The following is a 14,958-nucleotide window of genomic DNA, read 5'->3' as shown; positions in this document are numbered from 1 at the left end:
CAAAAGGAATGAGCATACTGGGGGTACTTTTACTCTCTTCTTGGATATTTGGCACTGTGGTCCACAGACAGTGTGAGCTCTCACCTCAGGGGCACTTAACCTACCTTTTCAACTCCTTTGATTCATTACAAATCCTCTAGACCAGTGCTTCCCAAATACCAATGTGTGTACAAATCGCCTGGAGATTCTGCTCCCTGTTCGGCAGGTCTGGGTGGGCCCTGACAGTCTGTATTCCTAACAAGCTCCTAGGTGCTGCTGATACTGCTGACCACGGACCACACTTTGAGAAGCAAAAACGAAGAACAAAGACAAAAAATTTCATACTCCCACCTTATATCTGATTATTAAACAATGGCACTCGCACTGAAAAACAAAAAATAAAAACCACTCCTCCCCCAAAAAATCACTCCAAGTTTTGAGGCAATAAAACCTCAGAGATCATAGCTCTAGTAAGGGAGACAATTACACAAATGATTCCTTTCCTCTCACCTCATCCACACGCATCTTTCTGTATTTCACTTTCACCAGTCAGTTTTCTTAACTCTGATACCTGATGATATCATCATCTGCCCCATCACGTCCAGAAGAAGGGACCTAGTCACATAGAAAAAACACTGAGTGGAAAAGATGGCAGGCAGGCTTAGTGGTCATCTTTGGGTAATCTCTGCCTTTCATACTTTCCTCCAGATCCTATCCCTCAAAAATAATCTATTCTTAGAGAAATAATCTCTTCCAAGTGTTTTTGTTTTTTTCTCCTCCCATTGATACTCCTAAGAAGCACAACTAATCTTTTTTAAAATTGAGGCGCTGACTACCAATGACTTCTTATGAGGATAGTTTAATGGCATAGAAAAACATCCCAGTCTAAATATTCCTTTAATTTAAAACTTTCTGCCTTGTACAGTGAGGTGGCAGAAAAACCCTACACCTTCCTTAGAAGTTGTCTTTGCCATCAACTCTTCGCATTATCGGTCCCAAAGCAAACTAAAAGAATAAAAGTTTTATAGATCGTTCTAGAACTCAGGACACTCAAACTCCTCTGTCAAACAAGTCTACTTCATCTGAGCCCTAGCTTACTCTAATTCTTATCTGACATCTATTTTGGGTAGAAGTTCTCAGTATCTCTACTCTGATGGGACTCATTCCAATTTACCTCTAAGCTTTCTTAAGAGCAAGAACCAATGGGAGCAGAGGCCTATGTGCTTAGTTGCTATTTTTGAGGCAGCCAGGGAGTCCACACTGTGAATATTTATGTGGCAAGAATAAGCCATGGGCTGGGACTGAGCTAAAGGTGAGAGAAGGTTGACTGTGAGCCAGGGACCAACTTCTGGTTTAGCTACACTTTCAGGTGATTAAAGAGCTCTCTCTTCTCTTTCCTGACTACTCTTCCTGCCCCTGGTATAGATAGTTCATATCTGCAAGTTGGCTAACGGTTGGTAGAAAGTTGATGGGTTGGAGGCCCATTTGCTACTCACAGGATTTATGTTCCTTTGCCAGTACTTATGCAGAGAAATCCTACAAGCCCTAATGGTCCATCTCAAGTTCATCATTTGGAAAAAAGGTCTCACTTTTGGTCAGCATCAAAGAATGCTGTAATCAACCAACCTCTAAGATTTAAACTGGCCTCCCCTGGCATTTTTCAGGAAGGATTTCAAATAGAGTTAGACTTAAAAAAAAAAAAAAAAAGATTTTTTACTCACTGTGATTTTTGATTTTGGTCTAGATGTATCAGCAGCATCTATTTTTATTTTGTTCAGTATAAAAATTCCTTTCAGCATTCCTAGGGGAAAATACATATTCAGTTAAAAAAAATTTAAAGTGAGATTTTAGAAAGGTAAAAACCCATAAGAGTGAACCCAATTCAATATACATTTAAAATTTGGAAACATAATTTTCACACTTACTGATGGATAAAATAATTGATTAGACTTTCACGTGAAAAGTTTTATCTCTGAGATTCATTTTTTTATCCTTTTTTTTTTAAAGAGAAGCCCACAAAATAAACATAGGTCAATTTCTCATTTTATATTTATATTAATTTAAATTTATGTGTACTTAAAATTGGTCCTTGTATTACCAAGACCACCCAGAAGTCACAGATATTTGAAGTATTGTTAATTAGTTATTGATGTTCTTATAGTCCAAATAATATTTAGGCTTTACAGAGTTTATCTTCTGACCATGACAACAATATACTCCTTCTTCTCCCAATTTGGTTAATTTTACATTAACCCTTAAATAATCTTCGCTAGGACTAATGGGTGTGGGTGTGTGCCTGCTGTGTGAATGAGTGATTGTGAGGGCACTGGTACCTAGGGTGATGTAGACAAAGTACCTACTCTGAGAGGCAGGTCAGGGTCGTGGGCAGAACATGGGTTTTGTGTCACATAGGCTTGGGTGCAAATCTTTGTTCTTCCAACTATACTTAATCTAAATCTCAGAGTTATCCTTTCACCTAATAAGTAAAAATGTAGCCTAATGCGTTGCTGTGGAGATTAGCCCATATAACATCAAAGCCCTAGGCATATAACAAGTACTCAATGAATATTTGTTTGTTTTCTTCCTCCAACTTTAACACTAGCTCATTATCTACCTTTAAGCCATGTGCTTAGCTGTTCTGGGCCTCAATATCCTTTTATTTACCTAGAGACAACAAAATAATGATATCAACAAGAATATTACAGTAAATGTAAAATGCAGCTTTTCATTTCCAAAGCACTTTTACCTACATTATTCCACATAATCCTCAGCACCTTCCAGGGAATTATCTTTCTTCTACACATTGCAGGTTCATTGTAACAATGAAAAAAAAAAACTGATAGAAAATGCTTTGAAGTAATATTTACGCACATACACATTTGTAGGCAAAATGTGAATATTATTATTCTGATTGTTTCCCACTATACTTAATGTGTGTTTCTGAATATAATGAAATAAATGAGAATAATAGATTATAAAATAACCAAAATAGCTTTCATTTGAACTATTATACTTTATAAAATGAGTTTTCCACGTAGACTCCTTGGTACATAAATACTAGGGTATATATTTATAAGTGTGTGTGTGTGTGTGTGTGTGTGTGTGTGTGTCTTGCAAATATACTTTGTTAAGACTAAATTCTGTATGATGATATACACAAATAGATTTTTTTTCCTAAGGGAAACTTGAGATGAAGTATGAATCTGAAATCAATGGGTGCCATGCTTTCAAAGAGCATGATATAGAGACTCTTCCTTCCTCTATCTTATAAAAAATACCACTACTTAAAATTTTAATTCATGAGAAAAAAACATGGATTAGAAGTGGAAGTTAGTTTCTACCTTGGGCTCCCCAGAGAGTATGGTGAGTTACTCTCCATATATTTGAAACAATCTTGAAATAAAGAATCATTGAGGTCCCAAGCAGCAATGGGAAAGATGGGTCTGAGACTCACATGGAACTGCCTTAAGTGCTCTTTCTGGTTATCAAGCACATTTCAATGCCCAGGTTATGCTTGGCACTCTGCTAGGCGTGGCAAAGTATCAGTCCTTGAGATAGAATGGCAGGGTCTTTGATTTGGCATTTTAGCCAAAAAGAAATACATAAAAGAAGAGCAAAATTTTGTGATAACTGGAAAATGCATAGAGAGGTAGAGTTCAAATAGTTTTAGTCGTCTTCCAATGAAGAAATGAGGACAAGATGGTAATTGGACATCTGTAGGGTATAGTATTAAGGTACCTAAGAATGTCCGTTAACCCCTTAGGCATATTTAGGTTTCTAGAATGGAAAACCTGGAACGGGTTTTAGGTAAGAAGAGTGAGGCTCTGGGAGGAAAGGTGACTTGCTGAAGGTCACGTAGGTCTTAAGTAGTAAGTATTAGAATCTCTCTGCTCCACATACGAGGCAGAAGAGCGCAGTAGTAAAGAGCATAAGACTGGAACAAGATTACTTGGGCTTAAAACCAGCTCTGCTTCTCAGTAACTTTGTAATCTTAGGAAAATCATATGACCTCTTTATGCCTTAGATTCTTCATTGGAAAAGTGGTGAAAATATGATACTCATTTCATATAGTTGTTCTAAGGATTAAATAATGTAAAGTGTAAAAAAAGAGTAGGTAAATGTCTGAGATATAATAAGCACAGTTATAATAAATAATAAATTATAGCTGCTATTATTAATACTACCAGCACAGGAAAACACTCCTGCTTCTTTGCGTGATACCAAATCTAATGTCTCCTTTTATACTTGTTTGACCATTTCAGAAGTGTTAAATGAGAACCAGGTCCTTCACGTGAACAAAAGAGATGGTCAGTTGAAAATGCTACATCCTAGAGAATATTCTTGTATAGCATAGCCTTTTAAGAGTTTTAAATATTATTAGTTAAAGTTTTTATTTAAGTAGCAATCTATTCAGGCTTCTGAAATGAAGGATTTGACTTTAATGAAAAATATCTATTTCATATTAAGTATGAAACCCATTGACCCTGACTTGGATATTCTCCCCAGAATCTACTGTATGCTGAGCACAGAATAAAGATATAGATTGAAACAAATTTATTTCAGATATTATAGATTGGAGGCACAGCTATGTGTGGAAGTAGGCCATGAAAAATGCAACCTCAACTTTCCCCTTGAACCCACAGCAATTTATCTAGGAAACATTGTTGAGCTCCCTGAACTATAAGGCAAGTAACTTACTCCCAGCAGCTTTAAATCTTCGGTAGGAAATGAGCCAGCGCTCTAAGCACTCTGTGCCATGGTTTGGAACTGTAACATCACCCAGCATGCTTCAAGGGGTGATGGTATGATGCACAATGTGCCCAGGCTAAGTTCCCCTAGGAAAAAAATACTTTATAAATAAGGGAGGAAATTAAAAGCCAGCTGCAATGTCTTCATTAGGTCCTAATTGTACCTAAACAGTAGGGAAAAACCACTTACTTACTCACCGAAACAACATTTTGACTATTTATTTATTTATTCAACATATATTTATTGAGTACCTACTTTGTGACAAGCCCAGTTCTAGGCACTGAGGATAGGTGGTGAACACAACAAAGTCGCTGTGCTTGTGAAGCTGACTCTTTTTGTGCCAAGCACTGTATTGAGGATATGCAGATAAATGAGACCCAGCGCTTCTCTGCAAGAAGTTCAGAAGAAAGAGGGAGAGAGGAAAGGCAATAAAATGTGGTGTGGTTGGGGCTATGTAGCCACCCGTGACCTCTGAAGAGCAGTGAGTGTTTCCTGGAGAAAACGATCTTCAGAATGACCTCTGAAGGGCAAAAGGGGAGTTAATCAGTGGTCATTGTAGGCAGAGAGAGCTGCTATTGCCAGGGCCCACAGAAATGAGAAGCAGCAACAAGCGGCTCCGTGTTAGCTGCATGGCTGGTTGGTGAATCTGGAGAGACAGATAGGGACCAGGTGATGAAGGGTCTTAGAAACCGTGCTGCATAGCTTTATGCCTTATTTTAGGACAATTGGTAGCTATTGATCATTGTCAGTCAAGGAGTGACGTGAGCAGATTTCAATTGTAATACGGAGAATAAATTGGAAAAAGACAAGGTTGGCAGCAAGGACACTATAGGGGGAATGTCACAGTTCTAAACAGATGAGGTGTGATGGGGCCTAAACAAAGGCAGTGAAAATGGAAAAAATTGGGGGCAGATTGGAGAAATATTACGGAAGCAATTGTCTGGAAGTGGGTGGTAAGGGAGAGGGTGGGATGAGAACTGACTTGAATCCCAGTGTGGGAAACTGTACAGAAGATGATGTCAGTTACTAAGAGATGGAGGAGGAAGAGCAGATTCGAGATGAGGAACCACGATTAACTCAATTTTCAACATATGGATTTCGTGGTGTCTCTGGGGCATCTCAGTGAAGGTGTTTGGTAGGCAGTTAGATATGCAACCTGAAGATCTGGAGAGAGCTATGACCTGAAGTTATCCACATGTAGGCAGTCAAATCATGGAGCAGGATCCTGGAAAACACCACATTGAAGTGGTACGCCCAGAAAGAGATGACCGAGCAGGAATGAACAGAAGGCTAGGAGACAAATCAGGGTATATGCGGTCACTGAAAGGAGTGGGAGAATGGGACCGTTTTAAGAAGAACGAAGTCATCATCAGTATCAAATACTGATCGAGGATACCCACAGAAGGTACTAAAATTTGTCTGTTGTACATAGCAACAGAAAGGTCATTCACTAGTAGGGTGACCTTCTGCCTGGGTTTGCTTGGGTCCCAATTTATGCCTGTTGTTCCAGCATTATTAGTACCCCTGGTGTGTCTATATTTGGATAATAAATTATATGATTGTCCTAGTTATTGTTCGGTAAGAGCAGTCAAAGACAGATTGCAGTGAGTATACGGATGGATTGGAAGAAGAAGACATCAAACAAGGGTACTTTTTGAAGGGATATGTTAAAACTGTTAGGGTATTTTTAATATCAGATGGTTCTTGAACTAGGATGGATTTTGAAGTTTCTTCCAATCCTAAGAATAATTCATAGTATATTTTCCTTTACTAGTTCCTTTCCTTTCATTAAAATCAGTGAGAATCAAGACCGTTCTATTTCTTATCTCCACAGAGTTAAACGCTATGTCGCAAAGGCAATATAAAACAGTGTGTGAGTTGTGTGAAATGTGTGAGTTGATTATCTCCCTTAAGAAAGTACTACTAGTCCTAAATGATGCAGAAGAATCATCTTGGTGTTTAAATTATTTTGTATGATAAAGCATTACCAATAATTAGGTTGGGAGTAAGTATTCTGCCTCTTACTGCAGATACTGTTTACATAGAAAAGCTAGGGGAAAAAATACACGTGTCCAATTTTATTTATGTCTTCTCATTTTTGGAACTTCCAGGTCAGATCAAACAGATGTCTGAGTTTAAACATTTATATCGAAAATGAGAACTATATGAGTGCTTCTCTATATACTATTTAGGTGGAGAAATCATAAGGAATATATCTGAGATGATTAAAACTCTCAATCATTATCATAGGTTAAATAATATCTCAGAAAACAGAAAGTTATATAAAATGGAAGTGATTTTTCAAGCCCATATAGATATTGCATTAGATAGAGAGGCAACCAAGAGTTTCAAGTCCCTTTACCTTCCCTGAAGAACGATGACAAAGGCAAATAATAAAACCACTAGTAAATGTCCACAGGTAAGCATCCTTTCTCAATGCTGTTGAATTTGATTATTGCAAGCTTGCAGCCATGAGTCTGTTCTTCCCTACTCCCCCGCTCCAGTTCTGAGTAATTAATTTTGTACCTTTGGGGTTAGGGTACAGTGATATTTAACAGTCCCTTTTTATTGTTAAGATACAAATGACTGCCTTAAAAAAAAGGTGGGGAATTTCTGTGAAAAATACTTCCTTTTGAGAAAAGAGCCTAATGGGAAGCAATAAACTGTACAGCAACCATAATTTCTCTGCCATATCTAGGCCCGTGAATAGGCCTTTAACGCATGGTGTAACAGAAAGGATCTTTCTCTCTTCTTACTCTTTCTTAGGGTAATTAATAAAAGTGCAACCTATTACTAATCTGACCAAATACTATTATGTTAAACTAGTCGATGTAACTAAAAAATTCCTAAACATATTTCAAATACTTGTACACTATGCATTGAAGTTGTCGCTAAGAAAATCATGCCAAATATACCACTGTAAGGATAATTTATCCCTTAGTCTTTGGACCTGCAGCATAATGTATCGCTTTTCTAAGATTCAGTTCATTTGCCCAGACTTTCTTTGTATCATTCCTGTTTTGTTTCTTTCGCTTCGCAGTAGCAATGGCCTCGGTTCTGCTACTCTTTTGGATGTCTACTGCCACATAGGCACTGCATGTCCTACTGCTTTCCAGGAACAGAAAGAAGACCCTCGATCTGTCGGTTTCAGTGACAGCCTGGTAGTAAAAAAACAAAAAAACAAAACAAAACAAAAAACAACTGTTGAATGGGCCACGGTTTCAGCAGACTGTCACGTGAATGGGACCAGTCTCTCTTCTTCTCCCATATCAGAAATTAAGCAACTGGAAAGGAGATTTGGCCAAGATGACCCACTTACAGGCTGGACTCAGTCCAGAGACTATAGAGAAAGCTCGCCTGGAACTGAATGAGAACCCAGATGTTCTACATCAGGATATTCAGCAAGTCAGGGACATGATCATCACCAGGCCTGACATTGGATTTTTACGTACAGATGATGCCTTCATCCTGAGATTTCTCCGAGCCAGGAAGTTTCACCAAGCAGATGCCTTTAGACTCCTGGCCCAGTACTTCCAGTACCGCCAGCTAAACCTGGACATGTTCAAAAACTTCAAGGCTGATGATCCAGGCATTAAGAGGGCTCTCATCGATGGATTCCCTGGAGTGCTGGAAAACCGTGACCACTATGGCAGGAAGATTCTTCTGCTCTTTGCAGCCAATTGGGACCAGAGTAGGTAAATGTAGATAGCGTCTTTACTTGGTTTTTCTTTTTCATAAGCATAGTCACTGCATGTTTGGGATTGTATAGCTTTATAGATAGTAGGCTCTCATTTAAAAATATATATTCCAGACATCCACAAGGGAAGCTTGAAGGCCACAAGTTTACTGTCATCAGTGGCAATTCCAGATTCATAGCTGTGTTCAGGATGATAGAATCATAGTGTTAGAATAGTAAGACACCTTAGAAGTCATTATTCTCTTTAGCAAAGTGAGTCATTTATTTTAATAAAATTGAAAGCTTGTCTTTGAGAAGAACCATATATTCTGTCTGTAGTATTCTCATCTTTAACAATGACAAAAATGGATTCAGTAGATGGCTTTAAATATCACGTATTTTCAACACATAAAATGATTTCTTGGATCCTCTCCATGAAATTAAACCCTGTATTTCTTCTGAGTGCTAGACCTTTCTATCCAAGTATATGCTAGATATTTCTCCCTGAGAGTTCTATAAAGAACCACAAACTCAGCACGTTTCCAAACTGAATGTGTCATCTTTCCCACTGTACCTGTTCTTCCGTCCATTCATTCTCTCAAGCCAAAAAAATCTGGGCATCGTCCTGGACTGCTCCTTGCCTTTGCTTCTCACGTCCAATTAGTTGCCAAGCCCTACCCTTTTCTTCTTAAAGAACTCTCAAATCTCTTCCTGTTGCCCCCATTGCTATTGCTTTAGTTTAGGTTCTGGTTATTTCTCACCCTCATTACTGCAGCAGCTTCGCTGAGCTTGCCTCTGGTCTAGTCTCTTCTGAGCCATTTTGTTTACAGCCAGAATGATCCTTCCAAAATTTTTTCATATCACTCTCCTAATTAAAGTTTTTCAATGGCTTGCAAAATCTTCAAAATAAAGCAAGGCCATTTATGATTTACCTTCTATATCTCTACTGCCCTTCTTCATGGACTGTGGTCCAGCTGGTTGGAAGTATAAGCCTTACCTTGAATAGCTGAGGCTTTTAAATGCCTCCAAGCCTTTGGACTTGTCCCAAAGGAGAGACCAACCACTTCTTGTCCCAATTCCAACCATACTGGACACAGTCTGCCTACTGCTTCATACCAGTCTTTGAGGATCTTCAAGAAGGTAGTCTTCATCTACCCCAAACCAACCCTCTTTAGTTAGATACTCTCCCTCTGTCCATATTGCCATTAAAGCATTTACAATAGGAGTGTAAGAACCACAGTTATCATAGCTAATAGTTTTGAACACTCACCACATACTCTGCTAAGCAATTATAAATATTACCTCATTTAACCCATTAAGACCTTTGCATGACTGGAATTATTATTATCCCTATTTTACATTTGATAACACAAAGCTTTGAGAAGTTCAGTAACTCACTCGGTGTCATTCAACTAGCCAAACATGGAATGGGAGTCGAGAGCTGGTGGTCTTCCTTGAGAGCAAATTGTCTTCACCTGGCTTTATTGTAATCGTATGTTTACTTGTGGGCTCTTTCTTACCCTCCTTCCAAGGCTGCAAGGTCCTTGTGGGAAGGAGACTGTCTTTTTCATATTTATCTTTTTGGCATATGGCACAATATTCATTATATGTCTAATGAGAAAGAAGGCATGAATCAGTCTCTAAAATTTTGCCTATGGCTTGAGCTTTCATTCGCGGAGGTGTGATCAATGAAATTTGTGTTACTTGAGACATGGATTTAACCTTGAAAATATCCTAAAAAGCCTCATCTCCTAATATAATTAAAAGAAAGATTTCCATGTCTTTACAGTCTCCCATCCATCATTCACTCAACAAACGTTTAATGACTATAAACTTTGTGCCAGGGCTTGTACTAAGGCACTGAGGACAATGATGAAAACACAAAGTCCTTGCCAGCAAAGAACTCATTGTGCAACCTATTGTCCAGCAATGGTGCAAAGATATAAACAGTTGCTCCCATCTACCATGGGAGACTTCCTCCCGAGACTCACAAACCACCAACATAGGGCGTCTGTCTTCAACTAGACGGGTTCGGCTAGACTTGAACTAGATGAATCTCATTTTGAGAATGGCACATTGACATTTGGATTTGGGAACAGGAAAATTTTGATGATTCTGGAGAATAATCAGTTGACTTCATTTATGCTTAGTTGTAAGTGTTTTAGAACTTCCATCTGCTAAGACGGATGATGACTTACATAGAGAGAAATAAATCATAGCAAAATATCTTACTTTTTTTTTTTGCATTTGGTCTGTACATATCTCAAAATGCATTAAGAAATAATAACAAGCAGTAATAGTAAGAAGAAGCAAATCTCCGAGGGAATAATCCAATGTTTATGATGATGATAACCTTGAATGAGTTCCTTCACTTCTTTGTTCCTCAGTTTCTTCATGTGTAAAATGGGAAGCTTGAACTAGGTAATTTCTGAGAGACTTTCCAGCTCTGATGACTCATGAATGTGAAGCTCATTCAGCCTGAGCCTACAGATGGAAAAGGATTTTAAAATCCACCTTATAGGCTCCTAATCCAATATGCTCTTTGAAGTAATTTCTCTCTCTCTCTCTCTCTCTCTGTCTCCCCCTCACCGCCACACCCTGCGAGGCTGAGACTACTTGAGTCCATATTTTCCAAACCGTACAATACTATTTATTCCAAATATTTTGATTTCAATAAGGTTAATGATAAAGCTTCCCTGCTGACAGCCAGATGTTGTTAGAAGCAAACAAATCTCAGTTAGAATGTGATATGCTGTCATGTGATTTACTGGTTATATGACCTGAGACAAGCAATCTCTCTGAGACTCAGTTTTCTCATCTGTGAAGTGGGGACGATGATGATGTCTATCTAAGAATGTATTTGGAAGGGTTGAATGAAGTCATGCATTCAGGAATACAGCTTTTTATTTGACACGTGGTCAGCACTCAGTATATATTACTTCTAGAATTTTCATTAATATTATAAAACATCCCACAACAAAAATAATAGCACACAGATGGTAAATAAATTAAAAATATAGACAGGAATACAATGTTTGAAAATGGGAGTAGACCGATGGGTCCGATCTGCCTGCACACCCATCCTAAGTGCTTGTTTGTTTTCTCCCCCGACGTGGTCCCCATCACACAGACCCAGCCTAAACGAGGCCCAAAAGGCCTGGAAAAATTGGCACATATTTGCAAAATGATTATTTCACTCTCGTTGGGAGCCTGTGATGACTGAGGATTTAAATGTCTCATATAAAAGGTTTACTGAGATTAAAATGGTTATTAATATTTATTAAAACTATGTAAATCTCATTCATCTAGACCCAGCCACCACGAACAAAAGCGCAGAATAGTGAGTGTAGCTCTGCCAACTCTGAGCTATGGAGCATAAACTGGCCTCCTTCAGAAATTGGGCCTCGGCAGAGAGCTACCTGACTTCTGTATTTTCCGAGGCTCCCATGCTGAACCGACATGAATTAGATTAAGTCAGCACCCACATATTCATTCATAAAATGAGGCTGGCACTGTCAGGGTCAGCAGAGTTTACATTTCAGCTCACCAGCTTTGTATGTCACCTAAAGGGACACTGCTGTTCAATGAACCTTTTGATCTTTTCTACCTAAACTCGTATCAGCACTGGCAAGGGTTCACAATTTGCCTCTTAAGATCTGATGAAAATGAAATCTACTTCTTGTTTCTTTCTGAGTTGCATACTTGCGCCTGGTCATACAGCCTGGTTTGCCCAGGAATGCTCTTCCCATGGAGAGGGAAATGTGAGCATAGAGGGGCACATTTATTTTTTCTGAATTTCACTCAGTTAAAAAAAAAAAAGAAAGAACTAAACTTGGTCAAGTTATTTTATTTTCTGGAGTCTCAACTTCATTAAGTGGAAATGGGCATAATATCTGGCACATGGAGCTGTTGCAAGGATTAACCCCAATCACCCTACTTGATGGCGTTCAAGAATAGTAATTAAATGTACCAACTCTGAGGCCAGATGGCTGGCCTCAAATCCCAGCCACTTCTTAACCAGCCATGTGATCCTGAATGAGTTGCTTAAAATCTTATAAACCTTGGTTTCCCACCTGTAAAGTGGAGGTGACAATGATCATAGGTTAGCACTAGTCGGTGTTCAATAAATGGCATTTGTTTCTTAAGAAAAAAGTTTAAATAGGGGAAATAGCTATGATACTGGGATACAAGATGTGCTTTCTAAGGGCAGCAGGATTTGCTGCCATTATCAACTTTCCTCCACCTGCAAAGGTATAAGAAATGCTATGGAGACCCCAAGCCACCATGTTCCAAAGTCTGGTCTGGTAGCTCAGTTGTGGCTCTGAGAAATTGTTTGGTCTTAGGGCCTCTACCAACTATGTTTATTGTGTTCTCAGGATAGAAGAAAGGCATGTGGGGGATCCAGATAATAAAAGCCCCACGACAGGCTACGCTAGTATCCGTTAGTACTGTGTGTAGACCAGCTGGCTCCCGAGTATGTTAGTGAAAGAAAAACAATTAGAAATACATTGGAAATCAAAATATATAAAATTACACTGGACCTTCTCTTGTCAGTGGATTGTTTGTTTTTTACACCTGAGAGTCCCGAAATCAGGAGCCACTTTGCAAATTCGTTGAAAAGTTTCTGTAAGGAAGCTGAGGCACTCTGAGGAAGAGCTGAGTTAGGGCAATTTAGTAGAGAGAACAGGGGGTTGATGAACAACTTGATTACTACCTTCAAGTATATGAAGTTATTATAAGAAGGCAATTAATCCAGTAGGCTCTCTCCCTACCATACAGAACAAGGGATAGAAGGTTTTGATTGAAGCACAGCTGACTGGATTGGAGATTAAGGAGCCTGAGCCACGACCTCAGACCTAGGGCCAGGACAAGAATGAGGAGTGGGGCATCTGCCTCGGGCACATAATTTAAGGGGACACCAAAGCGCTCAGTATCGAAGTAAATAACATCATCATAAAATATTTTTTAAATTGGTGCAGAAAATTCTCTGATGAACAAAATATTAAAATTTTAAAGAAGGCAGGATAAAAATTATTGATTTTTCCTTGTTCCAAGCTCTAATATAGCTTGGCACCGCTCTGCTTAGGCCAATCAGATTTTGCAAGGGGAGAACCTTAAGTTGGCTCCTAGTCAATTATATGACAGTACATAATACTGTACATCTATATACTATACAGCTGCACAGGACATTATGGTTTCCAGGCATTTCCATGTACATTTTTTGGTTTCATGCTCATAACAGTTTGGGGAGTTTCAGTATCACTAAGTGACAGACAATGAAGAAGAGAATACACTTTCTAATTACAGAACTATATGACTCATCAATGGAAAAACTTAGACTCAGACTCAGGGCTTATAATTCTAAGCTCATTCCTAAGACATCTGGAGCCAATTGCTCAGCCCCTGAGTGATTAGATATTTCAAAATATCTACGGATCTTCTGAAAGGCTGCAAGTGGATTTCTTGCTGGTGGACGAGTGTGTGCTTGAGTACAATGAGTCACAGCGGAGCTGAGTTCTAGGGGCAGATTCTCACAGTTGGCATTTGGAACTGTTCAGCTGTTAACGTGTAGGATTGTGTCGAGCACTGGGGAATGTTTACGTCTCCTCTCCCAGGCTTGGTAACAACCAAAAAGCCCCCTTCATGTTTCCAAAGCCCTGAGGAGAGCTGGAGCCCACTTCGAGAACCCCTGATGGGGGTGTCTAGAAAGGCCCTGACACCAGTGTCAACGTCCCTTCGCTGAGCTCTTTTGTACCAAGTGTTTTATATATATTCTAATCCTACAAGGATCTATGTGTGTATAGGTAACATTTAACAGAGATGGGATTCTTCCCTTGTCTGTCTGAATGTAAAAACTATGCTTTTCCACTAAGCCCTAGCTACGGTCTCATCCCTCCATTGTATTCAGTTCCCAAAGCCTCTTTCTATCAAAATCTAAATCACTGGTGTGTTGCTAAGTGGCAAAGTGGCCCCTTGATCCAAATTGAAGGTTCTTCACACCCTCCTCTCAGCTCTTGCTTCTAGCCAAGAGGCACGGGGAGGCTCAGTGTAAACACCATTCTAGTGGGGCTTAGACAATGAGGAATGTGCTTTAGAAGCGGAGTCCACCAGAAGTTGAGATGATTCTGGAAGCTCAATGTCAAGAGCCTGTCTAATATGAGTAGGAAGAAGGAAAGTGGTGAGGGTCTCATAGTTTTGGTTTGAGTGAATGTGAAAGCGGAAGGGGTACTCACTAATAGACAAGTCCTGTTATTCTTTAGTGGGACGAGTCCAAGCCTCGTTCATGCCTTCGAGCACTCAGTAAACATACTGAACAGCTACGGCCGCCCAGCTCTGTGACCATCTCTGAAAGTCCAGAGGCAGCGTTCCTGTTCTGAGCTCAGCGTTCCAGAATGGCATCTTACACGGGTCCCCCCCAATTCCTCCCGGTATTAAACGACAGGAAGATGAATGTTATCAGGGTACTTGACCTTCTTGCCTTCGCAATTCTGAAAGCAAGGACACTCTCATGTTTACTTTATAATGCAGAAAACAACCTGGAATCTGTCTGAGGG

The 14,958-nt window shown here is 39.4% G+C and overlaps 1 protein-coding gene across 1 annotated transcript in view; it reads left to right on the top strand.

Annotated features, from left to right (window-relative positions):
- Positions 1-7,895: 7,895 nt before the first annotated feature.
- The window catches only part of CLVS1 (clavesin 1), a 120,428-nt gene continuing 113,365 nt past the window's right edge, over positions 7,896-14,958 (top strand). The window contains exon 1 of the mRNA XM_039868863.1: positions 7,896-8,423. Within this exon, the coding sequence (XP_039724797.1) occupies positions 7,969-8,423 (455 nt within the window). The 5' untranslated portion in view covers positions 7,896-7,968. The remainder of the gene's footprint in view (positions 8,424-14,958) is intronic.

The sequence above is a fragment of the Pteropus medius genome, unplaced genomic scaffold (assembly GCF_902729225.1).
Source record: "Pteropus medius unplaced genomic scaffold, Ma_sr-lr_union100, whole genome shotgun sequence".
Classification (NCBI taxonomy): Eukaryota; Metazoa; Chordata; class Mammalia; order Chiroptera; family Pteropodidae; genus Pteropus; species Pteropus medius.
The sequence above is the reverse complement of the archived record's forward strand: the minus strand, read 5'-3'. Positions and strand labels throughout refer to the sequence as shown.